The sequence below is a fragment of the Myxocyprinus asiaticus genome, chromosome 5 (assembly GCF_019703515.2).
Source record: "Myxocyprinus asiaticus isolate MX2 ecotype Aquarium Trade chromosome 5, UBuf_Myxa_2, whole genome shotgun sequence".
In the NCBI taxonomy this organism is placed as follows: Eukaryota; Metazoa; Chordata; class Actinopteri; order Cypriniformes; family Catostomidae; genus Myxocyprinus; species Myxocyprinus asiaticus.
The window spans coordinates 41,062,771-41,090,486 of NC_059348.1; the positions used below are offsets into that span (position 1 = coordinate 41,062,771).

At 38.4% G+C, this 27,716-nt stretch overlaps 1 protein-coding gene across 3 annotated transcripts; it reads right to left on the reverse strand.

Moving 5' to 3' along the window:
* Positions 1-704: 704 nt before the first annotated feature.
* LOC127440635 (large neutral amino acids transporter small subunit 2-like) lies at positions 705-27,716 on the reverse strand. Of its 3 annotated transcripts, XM_051697356.1 has the most exons (11): positions 27,563-27,716; positions 18,123-18,327; positions 17,472-17,623; positions 15,964-16,089; positions 11,713-11,866; positions 6,638-6,761; positions 6,313-6,416; positions 4,272-4,368; positions 3,032-3,181; positions 2,700-2,877; positions 705-2,460 (listed from the first exon to the last, which is right to left on the reverse strand). In XM_051697356.1, the coding sequence occupies exons 1-11, from the start codon at positions 27,681-27,683 to the stop codon at positions 2,291-2,293; spliced, it is 1,581 nt and encodes a 526-aa protein (XP_051553316.1). In that variant the 5' UTR covers positions 27,684-27,716; the 3' UTR covers positions 705-2,290. The 3 variants fall into 3 exon arrangements, with proteins under 3 accessions (XP_051553316.1, XP_051553317.1, XP_051553318.1); XM_051697357.1 differs by lacking the exons at positions 18,123-18,327; positions 27,563-27,716 and adding an exon at positions 17,794-18,068; XM_051697358.1 differs by lacking the exons at positions 17,472-17,623; positions 18,123-18,327; positions 27,563-27,716 and adding an exon at positions 17,151-17,168.

The window sequence follows — 27,716 nt, forward strand, 5'->3', positions numbered from 1 at the left end:
TGGAAGAGTCACTATTGGTGAACTTCATGTCATCATGTGCTCTTCTGTAATTTTGACGGTGATTAACAATACCTTATAAAGTAAAAAGCAGATTCTTATAGTTTCAGAAGGTTAATATCAAGGTTAATATCAGTGTGGTGATGTAAATTACAACAGTTTTAAACTGTACAATTTACAGGTTGTTCTGTAAAGTTGTTTACATTTTTACTGTATTATTTACATAATTATTCTGGCAACCATAGCTGCCAATGTTTTTTTTTAAAACAATAGGATTTTTTTTTTTTTTTTACAGTGTACATGAATACAATATTCAGTACCATGATTATAAAATACCATGGTATTACCATAGCTACCACCACAGTACTTAACTTGTAAAAATGTAAAAGCAGGCTAACCAGTATAACAAATTCTGGGCATGCTTTGTTTTGATTGTCCATCATCTGAATGCAGGGTGTAGGTTGTATAAAACAGCAGGCTATTGTTCCCTGCATGCTGAAATTGCAGACATTTTCACAGTTCATGCTGGTAAATGACACATGACTGAATTCAGTGATTTTTTTTTTTTTCTACTAAACTTGGCTCTTTTCTGGAAAGCCAGTATAAGTTTCATACCCAATTTTTTTCTGTGTGTGTTGTCTTGGGTCAAAATGTGTTTAGAAGAAGTCTTAAATATGAATAATAAATATATAAAAAAGACAGAAAAAAACAATACAAATTTTTTTTTTATCTTCATCACAATTATTCAACCAAAGGACAGTTATAACAGAGAATTACACATTTGAAATAGTACATTTAGGTAAAACAAATATCAGAAACTAATCAATAGAACATGAAATAATACATATAAAAGTACAAAATTCTCTGTGACAGTAAGAATATTTAAGCTATGTTGCATTTAAAAATCTTGTCAGTGGATGGCAGTATTGCATAAAGGAGACAGTGTTACCCACACTTAAACTTGACCCTGGGTAGTATTAGAGTAAATGTGCACCCAAAATCATCATTAACATACCCTCATATCGTTCCAAACTTGGTTTTCTTTCTTCTGTGGAACACAAAAGGTGAATATTTGAAAAACATGTTGGACAGTTTTTTTCCACAATAAAAGTTAATGAGGTCTGGGGCTGTCAAGCTCCTAAAAAGCACAATTAAAGTATCATATAGGTGATCCATACAACTCATGCACTATTCCAAGTCTTCTAAAGCCATATGACAGCTTTGTGTGAAGAACAGGCTGAAATGTCAGTGGTTATTCACTGAAAATCTTCACATCGACTTTAGCTCTTTTTGGCGCATGAGACAAGTTGCGATTTTAAGTTAATGAAAGAATCATTCTTTGAGCCTTCTTTTGAGGATCTTTTCAATGAATCGTTTTATCCAGTTCACAAAACTGATCTGAATGATTAATTCTCAACTTATCCAGTTCTAGAGTTCACCTCACTGACTGATCCACTGTCAGCGGTTAACAGCTCAATGGAAAGGAAGAATATCAGTGAATAATTACTTACATGTTGGTACTTTATGATATGTTTGTGATGCCTTTTTGTAATTTTAAATCTTGACAGCACCAGTCCTCAGTCACTTTCATTTGCTGAAAAAAGGTGGCCGGAATATTCTTCAAAGGGGTCATGACACGAGGAATTAAATTTTCCTTGATCTTTTGACATGTAAGAGTTCATTGTACTATAAAAACATACTGTAAGTTTCAGAACTCTTCCTCACTGCAAAAAGAGCATTTGCTTAAACTAAGCTGCCAAAACGACTATTTCACTACTTCCTCCACATTGTGATGTCACACTGTGGAAGACATTTGCATCTGACTGCCTCCACAACAACATATCAATGCCTACTTTACTTTATCACCTCCTTAGCCCCTCCCAGTAGTGGTGAGCAGTGAGATGACAAGTCAGTCAAGAACAGAGAGCCAATCATAACAGAGGGCGTTTACTGTCAGATCTTAAAGGTGGAGCAGCACCAAAACCGAGTGTATCTGACAGAGGATCAGAAGGAGTGTGAAAATGAACATGTTTTATAAATATGACAAAAAATTTGCAAAAAAAATTACTAATATTTTAAGTGAACCTCAAGGAACATATTAAAATAATAAAAAGGCATGTCATGACCCCTTTAAAAATTAAGCTTTTTGCAGAAGTAAGTCATACAGGTTTGAAACGGCACGAAGGTGAGTAAATGATGACAGAATGTTTATTTTTGGGTGAACTAATCCTTTAAATTAATCCCCACCCTGTGTGCGTGTCTGTACGCATTGTCAAACACTACCAAACCCATATTACTTAAATTGGTCAATAGCTGTTGAAGAGCCAGTAGAAAAATGATTTTTACTACTAGCACTGTACTTCGATCCAGCTTCCTCTTTTTCTTCACTCCCATCTCCTCTGCCCTCATCCTCAGCTGGATACACCACCATGCACAACTTCTGCCCCAAGTATGTCATTTGAGCTGTATGGAAAGACATTAGCAGCTGATCTTTAGAGCCCTTTGTAAACATCATTCGAAATCTGTTAAGTCTATTAAGAATTGGACTTCCTTTCATAATTTAAATGATAATAACTGACATTTTTAAATACCCTGCTGAAAAAAACAGCTTGAATGAGCATAAGCTGGGTTGTGGGTCTTTTTGAGCAGGTTAATTTTCATCCAATGTTTATTTTCAGGGCAGATTTAAGATATTAACATACCTATAAAATAATTGATGCACTTGGGCTTGTTTTCCCAATAGATGCCGAAAAAATACACAGGAACACCTGACAACATGATGGCCAGGCCAATACCGCACACTACAGGCTCAGAGTACAGCGAGAAGATCAGCAGGAATGCCCAGAAAAGCAGGAAAATGACTGGCCACGCCAAGCTCACCTGTGGAGTTAAACCTGTTGATTTCAATAAAGGAATGCAAATACACACTACCAAAAAACTCTGTAATCATATACCATTATTATCAGCAAATGCTAGGATCTGACATAGCAACTGAAGCTCTTGGCTACTGTGTCAAAACATCTTTCAGTCTTACCTTGATTGGACGATAAATGTCTGGCTCTTTAATGCGAAGCACAATCTGCCCAGCAACAGTGACCCCATAAAACAGGTAGTTAATGAAGCCAACATAGTTGATAAGGGTGTATATGTCACTAGTGCATAGCATCAGCAGAGTTGATATACACTGGGAAATAGACAAGTATACTCTTTTGATTAGAATACAAACCCCTGCCAGCACTTCAAAACACAAGAAAAAATATAGGAGTAGAAGAAAATTTGTATGCAACAAGTGGGGAGATTCTTAAAGGAATATTCCGGGTTTAATACAAGTTAAAGGGATAGTTCACCCAAAAATGAAAATTCTCTCATCATTTACTCATCCTCATGCCATCCCAGATGTGCATGACATTCTTTCTCCTGCTGAACACAAATGAAGATTTTTAGAAGAATAACTTAGCTTTGTAGGTCCATTCATTGCAAATGAAATTTGAAGCTCCAAAATGCACATAAAGTCTGCATAAAAGTAATCCATACGACTCCAGTGGTTTAACCAATGTCTTCAGAAGAGATATGATAAGTGTGGGTGAGAAACAGATCAATATTTAAGGCCCTTTTTCTATCAATTCTCCTCCCTGCCCAGTAGGTGGCAATATGCACAAATGCAAATCGGCAAAAAAAAAAAAAAAAAAAAAACGTTAAAGGGAAAGTGGAGATTGATAAACACTACCATACCTGTGAGTAAACAGTTTCATTCATGAATGTTTGACTGTTTGATAGTTGCTGTGCTTCAGTGAACATTTTGATACATTCAGATGAAATGTGTTGTGTACGTTATGTGTTAACCCTGAAATGTAGTTTTATAAATTATAATGTAAAGCGTGTACATTTTCTTCTGATTGAGTTTCAAACTTGGCTGAATTGGAGGGGCTGCATGATGTTAACCAATCATGACAATGGGCATTTACTTTGAAGTCTTAATGGGCCAGATAGCTTAAAACCAAGCGTTTCAGATAGAGGGCCTAAGACAGGGTGGAAAATTATATATTATTAAATTATGACTGTTTTGAGGCAAAAAAAAAAAAACTTTACTGACATTATAAGTGGACATCTGGGAAGATAATAAAACTATAAAAAGAGTATGTCATGACCCCTTTAAAGAAAAGGAGAGGTGAGTCAAAATTCATTTTTGTGGTAATCAACATTATGCCTGTCGACTGAGATCGTATTGAACCCGGAATATTCCTGTAAATTGAAAAAAATAATAAAGGGCTCACAGTGAAGAGCAAAGCTGGGACTGGTGTGCAGCGATTCACATGAATCATTGCAAATAGACGGGGGAGATGGCCCTCTCTCGCACCCGCAAAGAACAACCTGAAAGAGACCAATCAACAGTCAACCAGATTCAAAGTACATAGCATTCCTAATTGCGCAATATCACATGCTGTTGTACCAAATATTAGCATGGCTGATTCAGTGGTATACACAAGGCTAAAGGCACGATTGTAAGTGTGACATCTCGTGTACAACAGTTCTATAAAGAAGAGATTATTTTTGAGCAACTCAAATTTTAGACACAATACAGTGCATCTGGAAAGTATTCACAGCGCTTCACTTTTTCCACATTTAGTTATGCTACAGCCTTATTCCAAAATGGATTAAATTCATTATTTTCCTCAAAATTCTACAAACAATACCCCATAATAACAACGTGAAAGAAGTTTGTTTGAAATCTTTGCAAAATTTATAAAAAAAAAATAAAAAAAAAAAAAAAAAAAAAAACCACACGTACATAAGTATTCACAGCCTTTGCTCAAAACTTTGTTGAAGCACCTTTGGCACCAATTACAGCCTCAAGTCTTTTTGAGTATGATGCTACAAGCTTGGCACACCTATTTTTGGGCAGTTTCTCTCATTCTTCTTTGCAGGACCTCTCTAGCTCCATCAGGGTGGATGGGGAGCGTCAGTGTACAGCCATTTTCAGATCTCTCCAGAGATGTTCAATCGGGTTCAAGTCTGGGCTCTGGCTGGGCCACTCAAGGACATTCACAGAGTTGTCCCTTGGCCACTCCTTTGTTATCTTGGCTGTGTGCTTAGGGTCGTTGTCCTGTTGGAAGATGAACCTTCGCCCCAGTCTGAGGTCCAGAGCGCTCTGGAGCAGGTTTTCATCAAGGATGTCTCTGTACATTGCTGCATTCATCTTTCCCTCGATCCTGACTAGTCTCCCAGTTCCTGCCGCTGAAAAACATCCCACAGCATAATGCTGCCACCACCATGCTTCACCGTAGGGATGATATTGGCCAGGTGTTGAGCGGTGCCTGGTTTTCTCCAGACATGACGCTTGCCATTCAGGCCAAAGAGTTCAATCTTTGTTTCATCAGACCAGAGAATTTTGTTTCTCATGGTCTGAGAGTCCTCCAGGTGGGCTGTCGTGTGCCTTTTACTGAGGAGTGGCTTCTGTCTGGCCACTCTGCCATACAGGCCTGATTGGTGGAGTGCTGCAGAGATGGTTGTTCTTCTGGAAGGTTCTCCTCTCTCCACAGAGAAACGCTGGAGCTCTGTCAGAGTGACCATCGGGTTCTTGGTCACCTCCCTGACTAAGGCCCTTCTCCCCCGATCGCTCAGTTTGGCCAGGCGGCCAGCTCTAGGAAGAGTCCTGGTGGTTCCAAACTTCTTCCATTTACGGATGATGGAGGCCACTGTGCTCATTGGGACCTTCAATGCTGCAGAAATTTTTCTGTACCCTTCCCCAGATCTGTGCCTCGATACAATCCTGTCTCAGAGGTCTACAGACAATTCCTTGGACTTCATGGCTTGATTTGTGCTCTGACATGCACTGTTAACTGTGGGACCTTATATAGACAGGTGTGTACCTTTCCAAATCATGTCCAATCAACTGAATTTATCACAGGTGGACTCCAATCAAGTTGTAGAAACATCTCAAGGATGATTAGTGGAAACAGGATGCACCTGAGCTCAATTTTGAGTGTCATGGCAAAGGCTGTGAATACTTATGTACATGTGATTTCTTTCATTTTTTATTTTTAATAAATTTGCAAAGATTTCAAACAAACTTCTTTCACTTTGTCATTATGGGGTATTGTTTATAGAATTTTGAGGAAAATAATGAATTTAATCCATTTTGGAATAAGGCTGTAACATAACAAAATGTGGAAAAAGTGAAGCGCTGTGAATACTTTCCGGATGCACTGTATGGCCAGTTTTTAGACATATCCATGGTATCAAAATGTAATGGATACTAAAGGAGTGAATGAGAAAAAAATACAACACATAAAACATAGTATCATTAAGACTGACCTAGACGAGGTGAAAAGGGAACCATTAACCCCCCCGAAGGTGGATAGTGCCACAGAGATGGGCATGATCCATGACATTACCCCAAGCAGCTTTTCACCAAATGTCTGAGGAAGAGAAGGCAGAGAGATCAAAGAGAATGTTGCTGTACATTGGCACGCACAAGCTGGGAAGCGGGCAGAGAACCGGTCAAGTTTGTACAGGTGAGTAGAGATTTAGCAATAATAGCAGATGGGTCAGTCTGTGATGAATAATCTACTAATGAATAGGCCATTTAATTTCCTGTTGAATGGAGTCTCAATAAGCTGATTAGTGTGGGACAACTCACCACAGCAACAGCATTAGAGGCCAACAGCTCCTGAGGGCTCATAGCTGTAACATAAGCAATATTCGCAAACACATAGACGAAAGTGACCAGAGGGATTGAGATGAAGATAGCCCGAGGCAGGTTCCTGTTAAAAATAGAGTTTAAAACATTATTTGAATCTTTATTGTAACTCCTGGGCGATCTTGTACTGATCTGGGCTGCGTTTCCCAAAAGCACTTGATCTCTATGACTTAACTTGATCATAGAGACCATTGGAACCAATGGTTTCTACAATCTACTTAGGCTTACAGTGCTTTTGGAAAACGCAGCCCTGAGTAGTAATTGCATTCTCAGTTAAGTATTAAAGGAATATTCTGAGTTTAAAACAAGTTAAGCTAAATCAACAGCATTTGTGACAATATTTATTACCACAAAAATGTATTTCGACTTGTCCCTCTTCTTCTTTAACCTGTATTTAGCTTTGGGGTAAAAAATTACTCATTTTGAATTTTGCTTCTTTAAAAACATGGTTTCCTTCATCTCAGTGGCATGAGGTTTGGTGATTTTTCCTACATTTGCTATCTATACACACACAAAAAATTGTGCTGGATTCTGGTGGTTTGACAAAAAAAATCACACTTGTTGTGTTCGGGGTAAAATTTGACCCCACATGGGAAATCTATGCATTTTCTTATTTTTATTTGTCAAATAAAATCAATAAACCAGCCACAATGCAGAACACACACACACAGAAATGAAGGGGTGATACTATAACACATCCACAATGTATAACGCACACGCACACACACACACGCACACACACACACACAGGAATGCATAGGTGAAACTATAACAGAGAGCATTTTTTTTTATTTTTTTATAGAATTTGTCAAATAAAATCAGCCACAATGCAAAACACACACACACAGAAATGAAGGGGTGAGACCATAACACATCCACTACAGAGACTGGCTATAGTTGTAATTTCAGGTCATTTTCATTAAAAAAAAAAAAAGACCACGAGAATGCACCTGTAATGAACAGTACACAAGCGTTAAAAATGCAAAAATTTGGGTTACAGTGAGGCACTTACAAAGGAAGTGAATGGGCTGTGACACAACATTCAGGTTCAGGTATGGAAAGGAGGAGACAGGGAGAGGTGACATGCTTCAGGTAGGCTTTTATTTTCTACATTCAACACTCTTATGTGCACTCTTCTCAGTGCTTTTCTTAGTTCAGTAAGTTCAGTGTAACAAAACTCTGTCAACATAAACTTCTTGAAATCTTCAACTTCTTCAAACATAAAACACTCAATAAGACACGCCAGTTGCTGCACTCTCGTGTCATTCTCTCTCTGCCTTCTCTGGCATGTTTGGCTGCATTTAAGGACTCTGTCACTGTAACAAGAAACAGCTGTTAGAAATGATGCCAACCAGCTTGACGAGCCACACCACTCCCTCTCTTACACACACAGACACACGACCACGCCCCCATCCCCACATACCCCCACCGCCCAACTCAAGTTGGGTCCCCGGTCTGTGAATCACCTCAAATTTGAATGGCTAAAGTGCCAGGTACCAACGGGTGATCTGCGCATTGGTATCCTTCATGTGGTGGAGCCACTGGAGTGGGGCATGATCTGAACAGAGGTTGAAGGCCCACCCCAGCAGGTAGTAGCGGAGAGTGAGGATGGCCCACTTAATCGGCAGACACTCCTTCTCAATGTTGCTGTACTTAGTTTCCCTCAGAAAGAGTTTACGGATAATTTACAGCACCGGCCGCTCCTCCCCTCCACCTCCTGTTGGAGCACTGCCCCCAGCTCTCTGTCAGATGCATCCATCTGCAAATTAAAGGGGAGAGAGAAGTTCGGAGCATGTAAGAGTGGTCCCCCACAAAGTGTGGATTTTATTTTTAGAAAAGCCTGTTGGCACGGCTCCGTCCACTGAACTGGATCGGGAAACCCATTTCTAGTGAGATCAGACAGCGGGCTGGTGATGTCAGATTAACTAGGCACAAACCTTCGGTAGTAGAGAACCTCCTTTTTGGTCTTTGGCCTTGGGCAGGCTGCAATCGCTGCAGTTTTGTTGACTTGGGGTTGGACCTGCCCATGACCCAAGTGAAACCCCAGATAACGTACTTCCACCCGCCCAATTGCGCACTTCTTTGGGTTGGCCGTGAGCCCCGCTGGTCGCAGCGACCTCAGGACAGCTCTCAGATGTTGCATGTGGTCTGAGAACTTTATCAATGAGACGCTGGGACATGGCGGGAACCCCGAACAAACCAAACGGAAGAGTCACAAATTGGTGTAAGCCGAAAGGTGTGGAAAACAACGTTTTTTTCTCTGTAGATTGGAGTTAAGGGGATCTGCCAATAACCCTTTGTTAAATCCAGTGTCGAATAAAATTGAGCCGTGCCCAACCAATCGAGTAATTTGTCAATCCGGGGCATTGGGTACGCATCAAATTTGGACACCACGTTCACTTTTCGATAGTGCACACAGAATTGGACTGTCCCGTTGCTCTTAGGTACCAAAACCACCGGGCTGGCCCAATCACCATGCAACTCTTCTATTACACCCATCTCGAGCATCGCCTCTAATTCTACCTGAACAACCTTTTTTTTGTGCTCAGGAAGGCGATAGAGGCAGCTATGAATCACCACCCCTGGGGTCGTCTCGATATGGTGCTCTATGAGGTTCGTACGAATGGGGAGAGGCGAGAACACGTCTGCGAATTCTGCTTGCAACTTGGCCACGTCTGTGAGCTATGATGGTGAGATGTTTTCTCCACACTGGACCGGGGTGAATGGATTAGGTTTGAGAGTCACCTCCAGCAAGAGCCCTCTCTGGAACTACCGTCAGCAAGGGCACAGGGACCGCCTCCCTCCAAGAATTTAGGTGGTTGATATGGTCAATTTGACAAGCCCCGCCTCTATCCGTTCGCTTAACCTCATAATCAAGATCTCATAATCTTATCCCAATCACTCACCCCATCGTGAACGAACGTACAAATCATGTTTTTTAGGGTTTTATTAAACCGTTTGACCAAGCCGTCCATTTGCAGGTGATACACTCTTGTCTGAATTGATTTAATGCCCAATAATTTGTACAGCTCGCGTAATGTATGTGACATAAAGGTAGTGCCTTGATCGGTGAGGATTTCTTTCAGAGCGCAAGGGCACTGCTTCCGGACATCATGTTGCATAATCCACCAGGACTAATACAAAGCAATATCCGCGTGCCGACCATTCTAATGGCCCGACGAAGTCCATACCAATTCTTTTGAAGGGGACCTCGATTAACGGTAGAGGGCGCAATGGTGCTTTTGGGGTGGCCGGTGATGCTGGTTTTGCTGGATGCCGGCAAGGGTCTTGATCACTTCGCCCAGTGGTGAGGATTCCATGATGACATATCTCCTTGATCGGTTCCCAGGTTTCGGCACCAGTGTGACACAACGTTTAGGTTCGGGTATGGAAAGGAGGAGATGGGGAACAGCGACTACTTCAGGTAGGCTTTTATTTTCTGCCTTCAACACTCTTATGTGCACTCTTCTCAGTACTTTTCTTAGTTCAGTCAGTTCAGTGTTACAAAACTCTCAGTCAACATAAACTTCTTGAAATCTTCATCTTCTTAACACTCAAACATAAAACACTTTATAAGACACGGCAGTCGCTGTGTGTTTGGCTGTTTTTAAGGACTCTCTCCGCCATCACTGTAACAAGAAACAGCTGTTAGAGATTATGCCAACCAGCTTGACGAGCCACACCACACCCACACGCCCCCATCTCCACAGGGGCCAATCTGTAAACGTTAATCTACTCACTATTTTAAAAGTATAGCCATGGGACATAAACAATATGTGTGTTAACATGATTCTAGTGTAATAAAATCACTTACTAACCTTTTCTGTGTATAGTTATAGGCCATTTTACAACTTTGTTGCCATGATGATGTTGTCAACAAACCCTAAATCCCCAAAACGACTGTAAAAATTAAGATTTAAACAATTTTACAGCTCAAATAAAACATGAGTTTTAACAGAAGAATTCATGTACTGAAAGTGTTTTTGTAAAATTATAAGCTTCACATTTCTGCCTTTAAACCTTCCAAAAAATGGCCTCATTCACTTCCATTGTAAGTGCCTCACTGTAACATCGATTTTGATTTTTAAAGTAGGGGTAAGTCAATTTTTGTGATAATCAACACTATGCCACAAATGCAGTTGATTGAGCTTAACTTGTACTGAACCCGGAATATTCCGTAGCTATTTCTCAGATGTTCTCTTATACATTCCTTGGGAGAATTGTGAATAGAAACAAATGAGACAACTGTTGATATACAGTACAAAAAGAGTATAGAGTAACAACAATAATGTGGATAATATAGTCCAGATAACTTGGTCTGAGAAGAATTTGATGAGAAATATTTGAATTCTGACTTTTAATGGCAGAATTTGGTATCTTGACAAACTGAACACAGTTTGTGAAACGGTTGGGATGTCTTTTGAAACTCTAGATAAGACAAAAGTGAGATTACAAGTATCTTTCTGTCAGGAGAACAATCTGAGAAGATATTAAAGAGATCTAATTTGTGATTTTCCTTTCCTATGGGTTCTCCTGCATCATGATCACAAGGGAAGTCGGCGTGTCGTTTCCGACTGAGAGTTCCAGTACTGTCAAATCGGCTCCAGTGTGTTTACCTTTCCCTTTGGCTCAAACAGAAGCATGTTGCATAAGCAGCATGGGAGACCTGGGTTCATATCCTGCGTTGAAACCAGGAAGTAGTTGTGTTTGCATAATCACTGACAAACATAATTTGGAGGTTGCATTTTTCCCGTTGACATTACATTTTACTCCACTGATAGCTAGGTTTAGGTTTGGAGCTCACACGTGCCCATACACCCAACAACAGTTATCGCATTGGCCACTGGGGGCAGTGTTTCACATTTCGGTAAGCACAGATCGATTTCAGCTGTTTTCATCTACTGTTTCAGATTTTACTGTGAGATCAGTCTGTCTCCTCACACTGATTAGATACATACAGATTTAATGGCATCGAGACACAAAATGAAACGTGCATGTTATAAATGACAGTGTACCTATAGGGGTCAATGAGCTCTTCTGTTACATAGTTAAGAAAGTTCCAGCCTCCATAAGCAAAGGAACCCTGGAGGAAAGCGAGTGCGATGCGCCCCATATCATATGGCTGAAATGGGTGAAATGCATGTGCTGGCTCCAGCCAATAAAAATGACCTGGAAACACAAACAGAGGAACATTTTGTTTGTAGAGTATGAATGAATATATAGAGTGAGTAAGAGCATCCAAATGACTGGAGAAATTAATGTAAAACATAAAAGATGCTAGTGATGCTGCTATGCATACTCTGTTCCATTAATTTATTTTGTCTTGCAGCAAAGCATGTAATGTATTGTCAAATAGTCTTTTTCAAGTTCACTGTCCAACCAAACCATCTGAATTCGCTTTGATGCATTTAAGCATTTGTAAAGACATTCCATGCTCCTTTTTTTGTTCTTGGAATATCAAACACATAAAACACGGCTGATAGACTACAGACCGCTAAACATGGCATGCTTAATGGATTTGTGCTCTCATGTTTATAGTGCTAAAATAGGTCAAATATGAAAAGAATGCCTATGTAATACTCTTAGCTGAATGCCTGGCCTCTTGTATCCAAGCCCTTTATGTTTACACCTAATACTTCACACATGAGTGAGTTAACCAAGCCAAACACAGATTCCATTGTTACCTTGGCTTTATACATGATTCACAATGGATTATACTTTTGTAAATGGATTATAATTTTGTAAATACTTTTTGTAAAATGTTTGTGGCAGTGGAGAAACATTAAAAAAAAAATTATTACAAACATTGAAGCACCAATCGACAAACTCAACGAAATAGTGGAAACCAGGGCTTGTTGTCGAACTTTTTACTCCAGGGAATATTTCTCAGGTCAGGGGGTCATTTTCAAGTACATTTCTGTATGGCACAGTCTTGGCTACAAAAAATGCTATTGACAGTTTCCACTATTATTGCAGAGGAAAAAAGACACTGTTCACTGAACACAAGTTGACCTGTTGGGACATGTTATCACACTATTTGGGGTAAGTTGTCACAATGGAACCTGCCATTAAACAGACTATTAGTCTTTTAATCAAAATAGAAAATGGTAACACAACATGAAGGTTCCATTAGTTAACATTAGTTAATGCATTGGGTATCATGAACAAACAATGAACAATATATATTTTACAGCATTTATTAATCTTGGTTTATGCTAGTTAATAAAAATACAATTGTTTATTGTTAATTCATGTTAGTTCATAGTGTATTAACTCATGTTAACAAATACAACATTTGGTTTTAAAAATGTATTAGTATACAGTATGTTGAAATTAAAATTAACCAAGTTTAATAAAAATTGTAAAAGTATTGTTCATATTAACTAATGAACTAATAGTTTGTGTTAACTAATGTTGTTAAGTAAGGAATAACAGACGGCAGACCATTGAAATATTGAAAAATGCTGCATACCTGAGGTGGTAATGCGGTTACACCTCAGGTGTGCACTATTTTTCAATAATTCAATGGGCTGGAGTCAATTATCCCACTTATGCCATGATTACCACACCTTAAAGGGATAGTCCACTGTAATGGGGTTCAAGGATGGGCAAGGAGGAGGCGGGAACTGGCAGAACAGTCAACATAACTTTAATGACATAAGTCAACTTAAACAAACATAAACACAGACACACACACAGCGGCCGCATGTGTGTCTCTCTCTCTCAATCTGGCGCCTCCGGCTCATTTTTATCCCCCTCCCGGCTGATTAGGATAATTCAGCACCAGCCAGTCCCTCCTCCTTGTCACATTCACCCAAAAATGAAAATTCTCTTATTATTTACTCACCCTCATGATATCCCAGGTGTGTACGACTTTCTTTCTTCACCAGAACACATTTGAAGAAAAATCTAAAAATATCTTAGGTCCTTAAAATGCAAGTGAATGGAGATTTCTCTTTTGAAGCTCCAAAATTCACAGACAGTCAGCATAAACGTCATCGATAAGACTCCAGCGGTTATCTTCTAAAAAAAGATCAATATTTAAGTACTTTTTAATTATAATCCAATGTGAGGGTAAACTTCACAAGAGGGTGGAGTCCAAGCGATCTCTCGTGTGACGTATTCGCATTGCCATGATACCGACGAAATCTTATATTCTCCTCTCGGTTGAGACATCCAGGATAAGCACACAAATGCAACATTGTGAGTAAAGAAACAGATAATAACAGATCTAAACCAAAACCAACCAAGCTACTGTACAGCGTTCCTCCTTCTCACTTGTAAACTGCGCTGCTCTTCTGGCTATGACGCACATTCGTCAGTTCTAGCGTGTTTCAAATGCCAATGCGATGCGCGTACAGCTCCTGACCTTAAGCATGATTTTCAGTTTATTAGATTTTCACTTAAATAGTTATCTTTTTCGCACCAAAAGCCATCGTGTCGCTTTAGAAGACATTAATTTAACAGCTGTTGTGGTATGGAGGTATATGCTGACTGTCTTTGATTTTTGGAGCTTCAAAAGAGAAATCTCCATTCACTTGCATTTTAAGGACCTACTGAGCTAAGAAATTTTTATATTTTTTATTCAAATGTATTCTGGTGAAGAAAGAAAGTCATACACACCTGGGATATCATGAGGGTGAGTAAATAATAAGAGAATTTTCATTTTTGGGTGAACTATCCCTTTAAGACTCCATTCAGGGTTTTATCTCCCAAAAAATTTTTTGTGAGTGGAATTACTTACTTCTGCCTCAGATTCAGCACCTTGTTTTGGTATAGCCCATGTACAACCCTTTGTTGCTAGTTCGAAAATGTCGAAATGTCTTACTGGAGTAACAAGGTACTTACACCATACTGTGTGTGTGTGTGTGTGTGTGTGTATGAGCAAGTGAGAGAGAGAGAAAGAGAGAGAAACTGAGAGAGATCGCGTGTGGAATTACCAGTGTTTGCTGCGGCTCTCGGCAGCAGTTACATCGCTTCAAATTGCCAAGATGTTAGTTTAAGTGTACTTCTCAGTAGCAGTGTGGTCGTGTCGCAGTTCTTGTATATAGCTTTTCCATTGCTAAACAACTACTGTATATATAACTCCACTGAGTCGCAGGGGTCCGCTGTCATGAAAGCTCTGTTTGTTGCTCCCGAGTATGTGTGTGTGCATATGTGTGTGTGTGTGTCCATGTGCGAGAGAGAGAAAGAAGGGGAGGGGGAGGTGGAGCGTAGGGGTGCTTTCCACAAATATTAAAAGTTATTTCAAATAATATAGTAACTGTTGTATTGATCAAGTCGTGGGGGTGCGTTTACATTAAGGCTCTATTTGTTGGTCGTGACACGAGTCTTTATGTATGTGTGTGTGTGTGTGTGTATACATGCGTGTGTGTGCATATGTATGTGTGTCACTGTGTGTGAATGTTGGTTTGGGTGAGACTAGAGCGAAAGAGAGAGAGAGAGAGAGAGAGGGAGCGCAATTTACATAACCATTGTCTTTGTCTTAATTGGTTATTTTGCTGTGGTAGCCTGTACAGCTCTATGAAATAACTGAAATAATTTGGCGAAGTGATATGGAACCATTATACGGTCAAGACCTGGAACTACTTCATAGCTGTGTGTTTACTGGAAACATCTGTCAGTCAATCAGAATCAAGCATTCAACAGACCCGTGGTATAACTAATGTTAATAAATGGAAGTTTCATATGGAACCTTATTGTAAAGTGTTTCCAAAAAAATCTAAAATACATAATTTATAAAACAGCAAAAATGTAGCACACACGTAAACACAAAAAATGATCAAACCATTGTTTTGGCCAACAATATTGAAATTAATAAATAGTACAGATTTATCAGATTTAAACCACGTGACAACTTGCCCTGATAAAAATGTGACAGCTTGACTTGACCTTTTGATATTTCTGAAAAATACCCTTGTCCTGAGAACAAAGTTCACCTTTTGCATAAATGTTCCTTCACTGTATGTTTGACCTATGTCTGAGTGTATCCCAGTGTGGTTTTTATTGTGTTCATTTGTTTATCCAACAGCATTGGTCCAACAGCTATAGCAAAATTATGACACTGTAAATGTAGTTTGGCTGATAGATTCACAAAAATGTAATAATTTTAACCAGTGTTTTGAAATAATTATTTAAAACTAACATTCAAAACTGCAAAACTTTTGACTCAAAACCTAGTTACAGAAATAGCCCTAACTTCCCCGGTCTCCACTACAAGATTTATGTATTTGCAGATAGTAAGAGGGAGAAAAAGCAAGCTTTACCCTTGAAGATCTGCACAATGCCCATGATAATGATGAGGCCGAGGGCCAGTAGCTTGCCTGCGGTGAACACATCCTGGACACGAGTTGCCCAGCGAACACTGAAGCAGTTAATCCAAGTTAACAGCACTATGAGGCAAAGAACAAGTGCGTATCAGTAATTGTTATAACAATCAAGCATATGCCCGTATTGAACATAATGGAACTCTCTTTTTTAGACAGGCAGAACAGTAATGTTAGTAAAACATCATTTCCCAATTTAAAATTAATACAGCTTAAAACAAGCTTGGAGAGGGGAAAAAACTGCTTGAAAATTGTATATGAATATTTCACAGTAATAATTACAGTATAATTAATTATATATGTTGCTGCCACTTTCACAAAGATGAAACAGCTGTTTCAGATTAATGACAAAAACAAAAAGAGGTTTAACTTCAAGAATGGTTAAAGTTGCCAGACAAAATTGTTCCAGGCCTGTGGAAACTGCCAAGGACACGTGAACACCACCCCTGATTTTCACAATAGGTGCAATTTCAGTTCTTGCAGGAGAAAAACACCCTGCAAGCTCCAGACCGGTGTGAACAAGCTCTTTAGAAACCCTCCCATGATTTGAGTGACAATGGCGTCATGTTTTAGTTCATCATCTGTAATTACGTATTAATCTCTAGGCTAACGTGTTCCTTCACAAGAAAGGTTTTAAAATCCACTTTTCTGACTCAACATGTCACCTCAGGTCAAGCAAAAGCTCACTTTGCCAAGTCAGTATATCAAAGGGATAGTTCACCCCCAATTTTTTTTTTTTTTTATTAATAACCCTTGTGCTGTTCCAAACCTTTATTATTTCCATGAAACACAAAAGGATATAGGCAGAATGTTAGACTGACAGCCTCCCAATACACTTTTACTGAATGGAGAATAAAGCATCAACACTCTTTAAAATTCTCCTCTTGTGTTCCACAGAAGAAAAAAGGCAAATGGGTTTAGAATAGCATAATGAATTCCTTAAAAATAGTAAACTCTGAAAAGAGCTGAAAATGTTACAAACCTGTAAATATTTTCCTGGTCAAATACATTATTTTCACAATTTTAATTACAAATTTCCCAATGCAATGCATATCTCATGTGGTTCTCTGATATGATGTTATAGAGGATTTTCACATGGCACAAAAAACATCTTTTAGTCTGTTTACCTCTAGCTCCAGTGGATCAAAAATCATAGCTCTAGACCAGGGGTTCTAAAGCTTAGTCCTTCCATAAGAGTTTGGTTCCATCTTCAAAGTCTAATCAAACACATTTGAACACACACCAGCATCTCTGGATGCACTTGACAATCACATACAGGAAGGTCGGAGCAGGTTTGGCTTTCCAGGTGTTGGACTGAACATCTCTAATCTTGGCTAAACAGGCTTGTCAACATACAGGTGCTACCACACTGTACTTTAGCATCAGAGCATGTTCTAACTCTGTCCAGTCCACTTAACCTCCTCATGGATGGAAGAGCAGTTACTCACATAGGCAGACTGCGGCAAGCAGACCAAGGGCTCTCTCTGGAGGGAAACAGGTAGGAAAGATAGGTTGTAAAGCATAGTTGGCGAAAGTGAGGGCAATCACAGCCTGGTTGGTTGGATAGATCACCAAAACTGCAATCCATAGCCTCAGAAACCTATTCAAAAGACAAGCACTGTGAGACTGAGGAATATACCTTACATTAGTGGTTCTCAACTGGTGATACTATTGTGGACAGCATGGAAAAAATCATGCTAAATGCAAATTATAAAATACAACTAACTATAAAATCACTCACAGTTAGGATATAATAATAAATTGGCTTACCAAATTTTAAAATGGAGGAGAATACACTTCCCATATCCTTTGTTGGTGGTGTGAAAGGCACAAATTCACCTGGCCAAAATGGACAGGTTACATGGCATGTCCTCATCCTCTAAACCAGTAATATTAATACATTTAAAAAGGACATTTTTGTTTACTTTAATGCAATAAGCAATTTTGGTTCTACAGTATGTTGGGTCACCTCTCCATGTCAAATCTGGGTCCTGAAGCAAAGCCTGTTGAGAACCACTGCCTTGCATTACATTCAAAACACAGACACGCACAAAAATTATAAAGGGCACAAAACAACAACAACAACACATCAGTCTTACCCAGCTAGGCCTCCAAAGATGTCCTTAACATAGGAATAGTCTCCCCCTGACTTAGGGATTGTAACTCCCAATTCTGCATAGCACAGAGCACTAATGGCAGTGATGACTCCAGTAAGAATCCACACTATGAGAGCCAGACCCACTGAACTGGCATTTTCCAAAACACCCTTTGGACTTACAAAGATACCAGACCCAATGATGTTACCTTGGAAAATAAGGACAGACAGGACAAGTGCATTTAATAGAAAGACATAACTATAGTGTTGTCAAAAGTTCTTCTGCAGCACACAAATTAAGATGTTTTGATGAATGTTTCAGCTCTGTAGGTCCATACAATACAAGTGAATGGTGCCAAAATTTTGACACTCCAGAAATCACATAAAGTCGACATAAAAGTAATCTATACGACTCCAGTAGTTAAATCCATGTCTTCTGAAGTGATATTATAGCTGTGGGTGAGAAACAGATCAATATTTACATAAATGTTTACTTAAATTCTTCCCTCTGCCCAGTAGGGGGCGATATGCATGAAGAATGTGAATCACCAAAAACACAAGAAGAAGAATGTAAAAGTTAAAGTGCAGCCTGACTGAGCAAGGAGGAGAATTTAAATAAAAATGGACTTAAATATTTATATTTGTTTCTCACCCACACCTATAAATTCACTTCTGGAGTCATATGGATTACTTTTATGCTGATTTTTGGAACTTAAGATTTTTGGCACCCATTCACTTGCATTATATGGATCAAAAGAGCTGAGAAATTCTTCTAAAAAAAATCTTCATTTGTGTTCTGATGAAGAAAGAAAGTCACACACATCTGGGATGGCTTAAGGGTGTGTGATGAGAGAATTTTAATTTTTCATTGAACTATTCCTTTAATGCTCAACGTGGAAACCATAAACAGCCAACTGATTGGTGTCATCCATCCATCCATCCATCCACCCACCCAGATAGGTAGATAGATAGATAAATCTCTGTGATCTGCTCTTCTTTGTATATATATATATATATATATATATATATATATATATATATATATATATATAAATATATATATATACTGTTTTTATATACTATATATACTGTATCTGTGACGCTCTTCTTTGTGCATTTCTGTGTTTGTGTGTGTTCTTCTCCTGTACAAGATATGTTTTTTGCTTTGTAACCTTCAGAGTCAGTTACCGTACAGGCAAAGTACCTGTAAAGGGCCAGAAAATAACATGCATTAACCCAGCCCTGAGGTAACAGGCAGATACCTGTTGGTGAGACAGGCGTGTTTCTCACATTTAAATCTAAATTACATCCTGTATAGTGACCTAGTAAAGTTAAGCAATCTCCTTAGTTGTTTTCTTTGCTTGATCCAGGCCAATAATTTGCCCCTTCTGAAACACAGTAACATCTTTTCCACAACCACGGGATATGTTTTCCGACATGGTTGTTTAAGAAATGAGAAGCTACACATTGCATCAGTTAGGGTTAAAAGAATTGTTGCCAACTGAAACATATTAATCACTGCAATAATGATCCAATCATGAGCTCTTAAGAATCTGCTTATTTAAATCCAAATTGCGACTTTCTTTTTTTTTTTTTTAGCCAGGCAATGTATGTTTTATTATATTCAGCCAATAATCAAATCTTTAACTCAGTGACTAAATCTTTGATCCTGCTTGTGAAAACACTACTCATGGCCCAACAGTTGACAGCATGACTAAACAGGTGTCCGAAAACCCATCCTTTGCTTCACAGAACTCTTCACTTAAAAACACATGTGTAAATGGCAGGATGGCTTAGGTTAAAATGATGTATTTATGAATTTATATCTGTAAAGCTCTTATTTGGGATTACATAAGGCACAAATCATACCTTGCAAATTATAAATGTGATACAATTTTGGTGGAAATTGTCTTAAAAACGTAATATATACAGTCTAAAAAATATTTAGCTTCGGACACATTATATTAAAGCCATGATGGTAAAACAGCTATTTTTCATTTTTGTGCTGGGTCCAGTGAAAATTTTGGCAGGGCAAGTAAAAATCTGAAGCAGTGGCCCGACTGGGCCAGTAGAAACAATATTTAGCATTGAGCCCTGCAATGTTAGCATGATTAAATCACTGGAATTGGGTTAAGAACTGTCCAACGCATTATTAAAACCTGTAAGGATAGTGGTGAACTGTCAGATATCAGTTTTCTTCCCTAACGGCACAGGCATATTCCAGGATGACAATGCCAAAATTCATCGGGCTCAAATTGTGAGAGTGATTCAGGGAGCATGAGGAATCATTTTTACACATGAATTGGCCACCACAGAGTCCTGACCTTAACCCATTGAAAGTCTTTGGGATGTGCTGGAGAAGACTTTACAGAGTGGTTCGACTCTCTCGTCATCAATACAAGGTCTCGGCCAAAAATTAATGCAACTCTGGATGGAAATAAATGTTGTGAAGTTGCATGATGTTGTCGAAACAATGCCACAGTGAATGCCTGCCGTAATCAAAGCTAAAGGCGGTCCAATGAAATATTAGACCAGGGGTGTCAAACTCATTTTGGGTTGCGGGCCTGATTGGACCAAGCGACATTGCTTGGGGGCCGAAGTTTATATGTATTAATTATATACAGTACACTGTGTCTGTATATATATATATTGTGGCAGGGTGAGCAAGAGACAGACAGTGGGTGTGGCGTCAAGCCTCGGAGAGGCATTTATTGGAAACAGTAATAAACGTAAAATGTCCAAAAGGGGTAATAAAGTGTCCAAGGGGAAATAGTATTCATAATAAAAGGGGGAATCTGGCATCCTCGCGGTGAATGGGGCTCCGTGAAAGGGGCGGGGTAGTGTTCATAGGAAAAGCCCAGATACAGGCTGGGTCAGTCAGCCGCTCACGCTCACGCTCCCCTCCAAAGTCCAAAGTCCAAAGTTTTAACTTTGTTTAAATAACTTTTAAAATTATGTATAAAAATTGTTAATTATCTTTAACAAAATTGTATCAGATATTATCATATTTGATCAACTTTGTACATAAAACATTTCTACATGACTGAGAGCAACTTGCAGAAAATCACATATTCATTCAGCCCCTCAGAGCAATTCGGTAAATTCATTCACTGAAGGATTCATCAAACTGATTCAAAACGAGAACTCGTGAGCTGGAGAATCAGTGTTTTAAGAGTATCGGCTCATAAGATTAATTTAGTCATGAATCGGACTAAACCAGTCACCGTGTTTGTTGTTGAGTACAGCCAGCGAACACAATGCAATAGAATGGCACCGTGTTATTTCACGGTGCACGCTTTTTTATGTCACCACATTCAGTTCAGACTGCAATCTCATAACTTGGGTAAAATATAATTTCTTTAGTGACGCTGGTAGTTCAGCAGTGGAGCGAAGGAAAATTGGAGCAGGAAAATAGAAAGATACTGTTTTATAGCTAACACTGGGGTAAAAAGATACAACATTGCCACAACCAGCCACAGTGGGTGTGAATGCCCAAATTCACCAATTTTTTTTTACCAGCTCCTTTGGTTATTCATAAAGGTATATAAAACACCACTTCTGAAGCTGTAATGAATTATGATGACACACATGACAATTCATTAATGTCACTGCATGTCATTTGCTTTGTAAGGTAATGCATTCAGCCACAAATATTTGGAATTAAGCAATGTTGTATTCACAATGCGTGTAAACGCGAACTGCTCTGTGGAAATCAAGCAAACTAAACTTAGAGCACCTAAGATGGTCTGAAATCATTTGCAGCATTCTCATGGACAATACTGTTCTTGCAGTTGCAAACTACTGTATTTTCAGATAACTGAAACAGCAATTCCACTGATGATGCAAGCTATAACATATCTACATGCAACACGACAAATTTAAATGTTTATCTGTTCTGCTGTTACTTATAAAATAATAGTATGAATACATCTTACCCAAGTTACAGTCTAAATCAACGTGAATGTTTTCAAACATTACTTATTTATTTTTTCTTCAAATCATCCCACGGGCCGGACATGACTTCTTGGCGGGCCGGATCCTGCCCGTGGGCCGTATGTTTGACATCCCTAAATTAGAGTATGTGACTTTTTTTTTGGCCAGGCACTGTTTGAATTCCTTAGAGAGGAGACCTTGCTACTGAATCGGTTATGATGTGTAATATACAGTAGGTGGATATTAGGTAGTAGTGTAGTCTAGGACATACGCCGTATGCCCACCTATCTTTATTAGGATTTTGCATATACCCAGGCGGTATATATATATGTATATATATATATATATATATATATATATATATATATATATATATATATATATATATATTTATTTATTTATTTATTTATTTTTTCCTCCCGAATTTGGAATGCCCAATTCCCAATGTGCTCTAAGTCCACATGGTGGCGTAGTGACTCAATCCGGGTGGCGGAGGATGATTCTCAGTTGCCTCCGCGTCTGAGACCGTTAACCCGCACATCTAATCACGTGGCTTGTTGAGCGCGTTACTGCGGAGACGTAGTGCGTGTGGAGGCTTCATGCTATTCTACGCGGCATCCATGCACAACTCACCACGTGCCCCACCGAGAGCGAGAACCACATTATAGCACCCACGAGGAGGTTAACTCAACGTGACTCTACCCACCCTAGCAACTGGGCCAATTGGTTACTTAGGAAGCCTGACTGGAGTCACTGGATTCGAACTTGTGACTCCAGGTGTAGTAGTCAGTGTCTTTACTTGCAGAGCTACCCAAGTGTACAGAGATTCTCTCTAAAAGTGCATAGAGCTGCTGGAGCGCAACTGATGGCACAGGCAAGACAGAAAGTCCGACTAAGCTGATCCACCAATCAGAACGTTCATTTGAGACGTGATTGGATATTTGCTGACCAATAGTATTTTCCATTTAATTAAGGGGCGGGGTATTTCCAGCATCTAATGCTGATGCACAAGCATCCCAGGAGTAACCATAATTTGCGCTGTAAATTTATTTACCAGCTAAACGTAAATATATGTATATACATTTAAATATATCTTAAGCAATTAAATTGTGAAAACACTGTATGTTATTGCACCTTGCTAGTTTTTCTTCTTTTTTTTTTCTTTTTTTTTTTTGCCTTTTACTGGTGCCTTTTTCTCATGATACCAAATCGTTTCAATTAATATTTCTAAGTAGGAAAACAATTTCACTATAGAGAGAAAAGCACATTATAGTACACATGTAAAACAAATAACCATTCATTTTTATGTAGGCTATAAATGGTAATACAAGACAACGTGTTAACATGAACATTACTACACTCATATTAGCTACAATGCTTCACAGTTTATTGTGTATTATGAATATGTTTATTAGTTAGAGTAATAATAAAGTATTAACAATTTTCATAGTGGCCTAATGAAAGGAACATTAATGACACCTATTAATTTCAATACATATTTAACATCAAGTTTTCATACCATGGTTCTTAGTAGTGTACTGTATACCATGCCAGCAAGAAACTTACCCTGATATATATTTTGTAAGTTTATGTGGGACTGTACTTACAACAGCCATGTTTTTTTTAATGGAAAAAAATAAATTTCTTACACATTTTACATATGAACTGTATATAAATGTAAATGAATGTTAAAGAACAGGTGCATGCGGCTTCCATAAATTCACAGTATGCCCACCTTTAAAGACACTACTACACCCCTGATATTAGGCTTAATCTATGGATTTAGAGTATGGATATGAACATAAAATTAGACAACCTAAACAAGACCAAAACTGACTGATACTCTGAGCACAGAAAGAAAGTACATGTAGGCTACAGAAGTTAGAAATTTAACAGGTGTGTAATGAGGACGACTGTTTTAAATAGCCATCTTCAGCCTGCAGCTGAACAGCTCTGAAAATAACAATAGCCATAGTGATCTTGCTTCTTTTCAAATCAAATGCCATTATCATGCCGAATTAATGATTACGCTTTGATACATGACTTAACCTTCATGCCCCATTTGGTCATTTTTGACCGAAATCAATTTTGTTTCTTCAATAAAACTGGTTTCCTTTATCTGATGGGTACAAGACTTGGTGACTTTTCGTCCATTTGATATCTGAACACACACAAAGAAATTGTAGTTGATTTGATCAGTCTAAGTGATAGAAGAAAAAAACTGAACTGGTCAGACTGTAAAACAGAACATTTTGCTTTAATTAAAAGCAAATTTAAATAAATAAATCAGGCACAATGCAGAACACACACACACACACACCCCAAAATGAATTGGTGAGACCATAACACTTCTACAATGCTGAAAGCACACACACAAACACACACACACACACACGCTGGTGCGACTCTCCATAGACATAATGATTTTTATACTGTACGAACTATAGATTCTATCCCCTAATCCTAACCCTAGCCTAAACCCTAAGGGTTAGCCTCACAAAAATCTGCATTTTTACATTTTCAATGAAACATTGTTTAGTATGATTTTTAAGTGATTTTAATTATGAATTCTTGAGACTTTAAGCTTTCAAGGGGTAAATAATTTTTGAGGATTGGTTCAGTATTTGAGAAAATATACATAAATATTTTTCAAAAAAGTATATTCCTATATTCAAGGTCATACAGGTAAATAAATTAGTAAATAAAAAATAAAAAGGTCTAAATACCCACAAACCCACCCAAAATACACAACATTAGAGCTTTTACATGATTTAATTTAGAGTTGTTACATTTATTTCATAACTATTTAAAAAAAGACACATTTATTATATTCGGTCAATTTTGACTGGGAACAACTGGAACGTGATTTAATGATGAACAGTGCATAAGGGTTAATTAAATGTATTCTTGCAATTTGGATACTGAGCAGAGCCATGTATATAACCATGTATATAACCAGTGTTTAACAATGTTTATTAGGTTTTATTCAGCGCTTCATCTCTAAAGGCGAAATAAGGAAAGAAAATTAGTTTTTTTACTGTAGGAACAATACTTGCACTTCTGTCCCTTTGCGAATGTGCTTGCATGTTAAACAGTGTCTATGTTGCACGGAGAGAGATTGACAGTCCAACAGAAATAAACTGTTGATTTCATACTGACCACTGCTGTCAAGGTCCAAAGATGAAATAAATAAATAAATAAATAAATCATTAAAATACAATAAAAGTAGTCCATACAACACTAAGCTTTTCCATAGCCCCAGAAAGCTTGGAACATAGTGCACAAGTCATTTGGACTACTGTTATGATGTCTTTATACTGAACCTTTAATTACGCTTTATTTGTCCTATATGAAGGATAAACTGTAAACTCACTATAAACTGTTATTCTATGTAATAGAGCTGCTTAAAATATCTACTTTTATGTTCAAAGAAAAATAAACAGCATATGGGTTTTGAACAACATAAGAGTAGTAAATGAGTGAGTAAAAGTACATTTTCCTTTATTAGGTGAACTACTTTAACTGGTGGCTTATTTTTATTTTTTTTAGCACAGACAAGGACAGACTCAAAATAAAGCAGTCTCTTTTAAAAGAAGACTCTTAGGAGATGCTGTACAAAATTCAGAATTAATTAAAGACACAAAGAAATTATTAAGAAAATCTTAAATTGATTGTTAATAATATTTGCTCTAAAATATGTGACACTAGTCTGTCCTTGTCACAACCTAAAAACTCAATGGAAGCCTCAAGTCAGGTCTTAACATGTTCTAGTTCTAATCTGAATGTGATAATGCTCTACTTTGTTTTATTGATCATTTTCTTAGACAATGTCAAGTGAATTTTCTAAAAAGCTCCTCAAAAACCTGCCAGATTACCACATTCATTAAATTCCTTTACAATATACGCACATTCACACTTTATCTTAAGACTGACATGCTGAAAACTACTGCAATAATGTTTTCACATTCACAGTTATGAATGTGAAATGGCATCTGAATCACGTACTGTACATGACATGTTTTCAATTCAAAATGGCAAATTTCGCCAAATGGTGAATAGTTTACATCCTTGGAAATTACTTTCGGTTGGTACTACATTTTAATCATAAAACAAAGGTCAAATATTGCATTTTTAGTTAGATACTTTCATATTACATGACATTAACACTCTTAAACTGAACTGCAGGCTGATGCCCGGCGCTGGAATAATCCATGAGGTTTCTGCTCAGCTTCTGAAACTTGAGTCCCACGACTCCCGCGTTCATCGATTTGATTGGCTATTTCAAATGACACTGACGTGCGGTGTTAGACTACTGAGCACCAAAAAAAATTAACTTTTTAAACCTTTATGTTATTCCTGCAACAACTTAAAGAAACAACTTGATTTCTTTTAGACAGGAGGAAAACCACTGGAGGGCCATAACCTGGATGCCAACCATACATTCTAGACGATTGAGAAGAATATTATGGTCAATAGTGTCGAACGCGGAACTGAGACGACAGGTGAACCTGAATCCATGGAGAGTTAAATACCATTAGTGATCTTCAACCATGCAGATTCAGTGCTGTGCAAGGGTCTGAAACCAGACTGAAATGTATCTAAAATGTTAAATAGATTTAGATAGCAGTAGAGCTGCGAATAAACAACTCTCTCCAAAATCTTGGAAATTAAAGGCAGTTTGGAGATTGGTCTCTAATTGTTGTGTATTGCCGGATCCAAAAAAGGCTGCGACATTCCTGAAGTGAGGTTTTCCATGCTATTTTCATATATTATGTACACATTGGTAATTGCTGCTGCTAAGACCCTTGGAAAAGAGTGCGAACCGTTCTAGGAGAGCGCGCCTCGTCGCGTCTAGTATATTATGCGCTCGCGCGTCTCTGAGTGCTCGGTTAGTAGACTTTGTTCGCTCCGTGTATTTTTTGGTGCTCTCTCGCTCGTTGTCTGCTAACACTAACGTTATAAATGCAGCACTTGCCCGATCGGGTAAGTGACAGTTCTTGCAACTGGCCCGAACCTCTCTTACACTGGCCCCGGGCCATCGGGCAGTGCTTATTGTCGAGCCCTGCATTACCATACTCTCTCTCTCTCTATTTCACTGACAAATCCCCTCTGCCTCCCACACTGAGCACCTGTTTGGTGGAACCCTACTACTTTTACTCATCTAATGCGGAGTCATGTATGTTCAAATACTGTACAATATTCTTCATGTACATTACATAGAAAGAAAATGATGGATCTATAGAACAATTGTTAGTGTAGATTACAAAGTATCAGGTAGATTGATTTGTACTGTAGATACAGACACCGTGACCAGTCATCATCTGCAAATCTCAGCAACTGGCACTTGATATGCATTCAGAAGACACAAAAATGGTCTTCTGCATGTATTCTTTTACTGTACATCTCAAAACGTGCCTCGACTGTCCTCGCCAATTCTTTATAGTTGCATGGACAATATAAGGTGCATGAAAAGTAAAGGAGGATTTTTTTATGGTGCATAAACTAACTTACCCACAATAATGCCACACGCGCTGACTAGTCCGATCTCTTTCTTCAAGGCCACTGCTGTTTCTTTGCCTGTATCTGAGTCAGGTACTGATGCAGCCCTGCGCCTTGGACCATCGTTGCTCATTTTCACTGAGAACCCGCTGAACAACTGTTGATG

Excerpts from the sequence above, each read along its gene's own strand:
- LOC127440635 (XM_051697356.1), bottom strand. The coding sequence starts at position 27,683 with ATGAGCAACGATGGTCCAAGGCGCAGGGCTGCATCAGTACCTGACTCA. Across the intron at positions 17,624-18,122 it reads ATCTTTGGAGGCCTAGCTGG|GTTTCTGAGGCTATGGATTG; the intron begins GTAAGACTGATG and ends TCTTTTGAATAG. Across the intron at positions 6,417-6,637 it reads CCTCTAATGCTGTTGCTGTG|ACATTTGGTGAAAAGCTGCT; the intron begins GTGAGTTGTCCC and ends TCTCTTCCTCAG.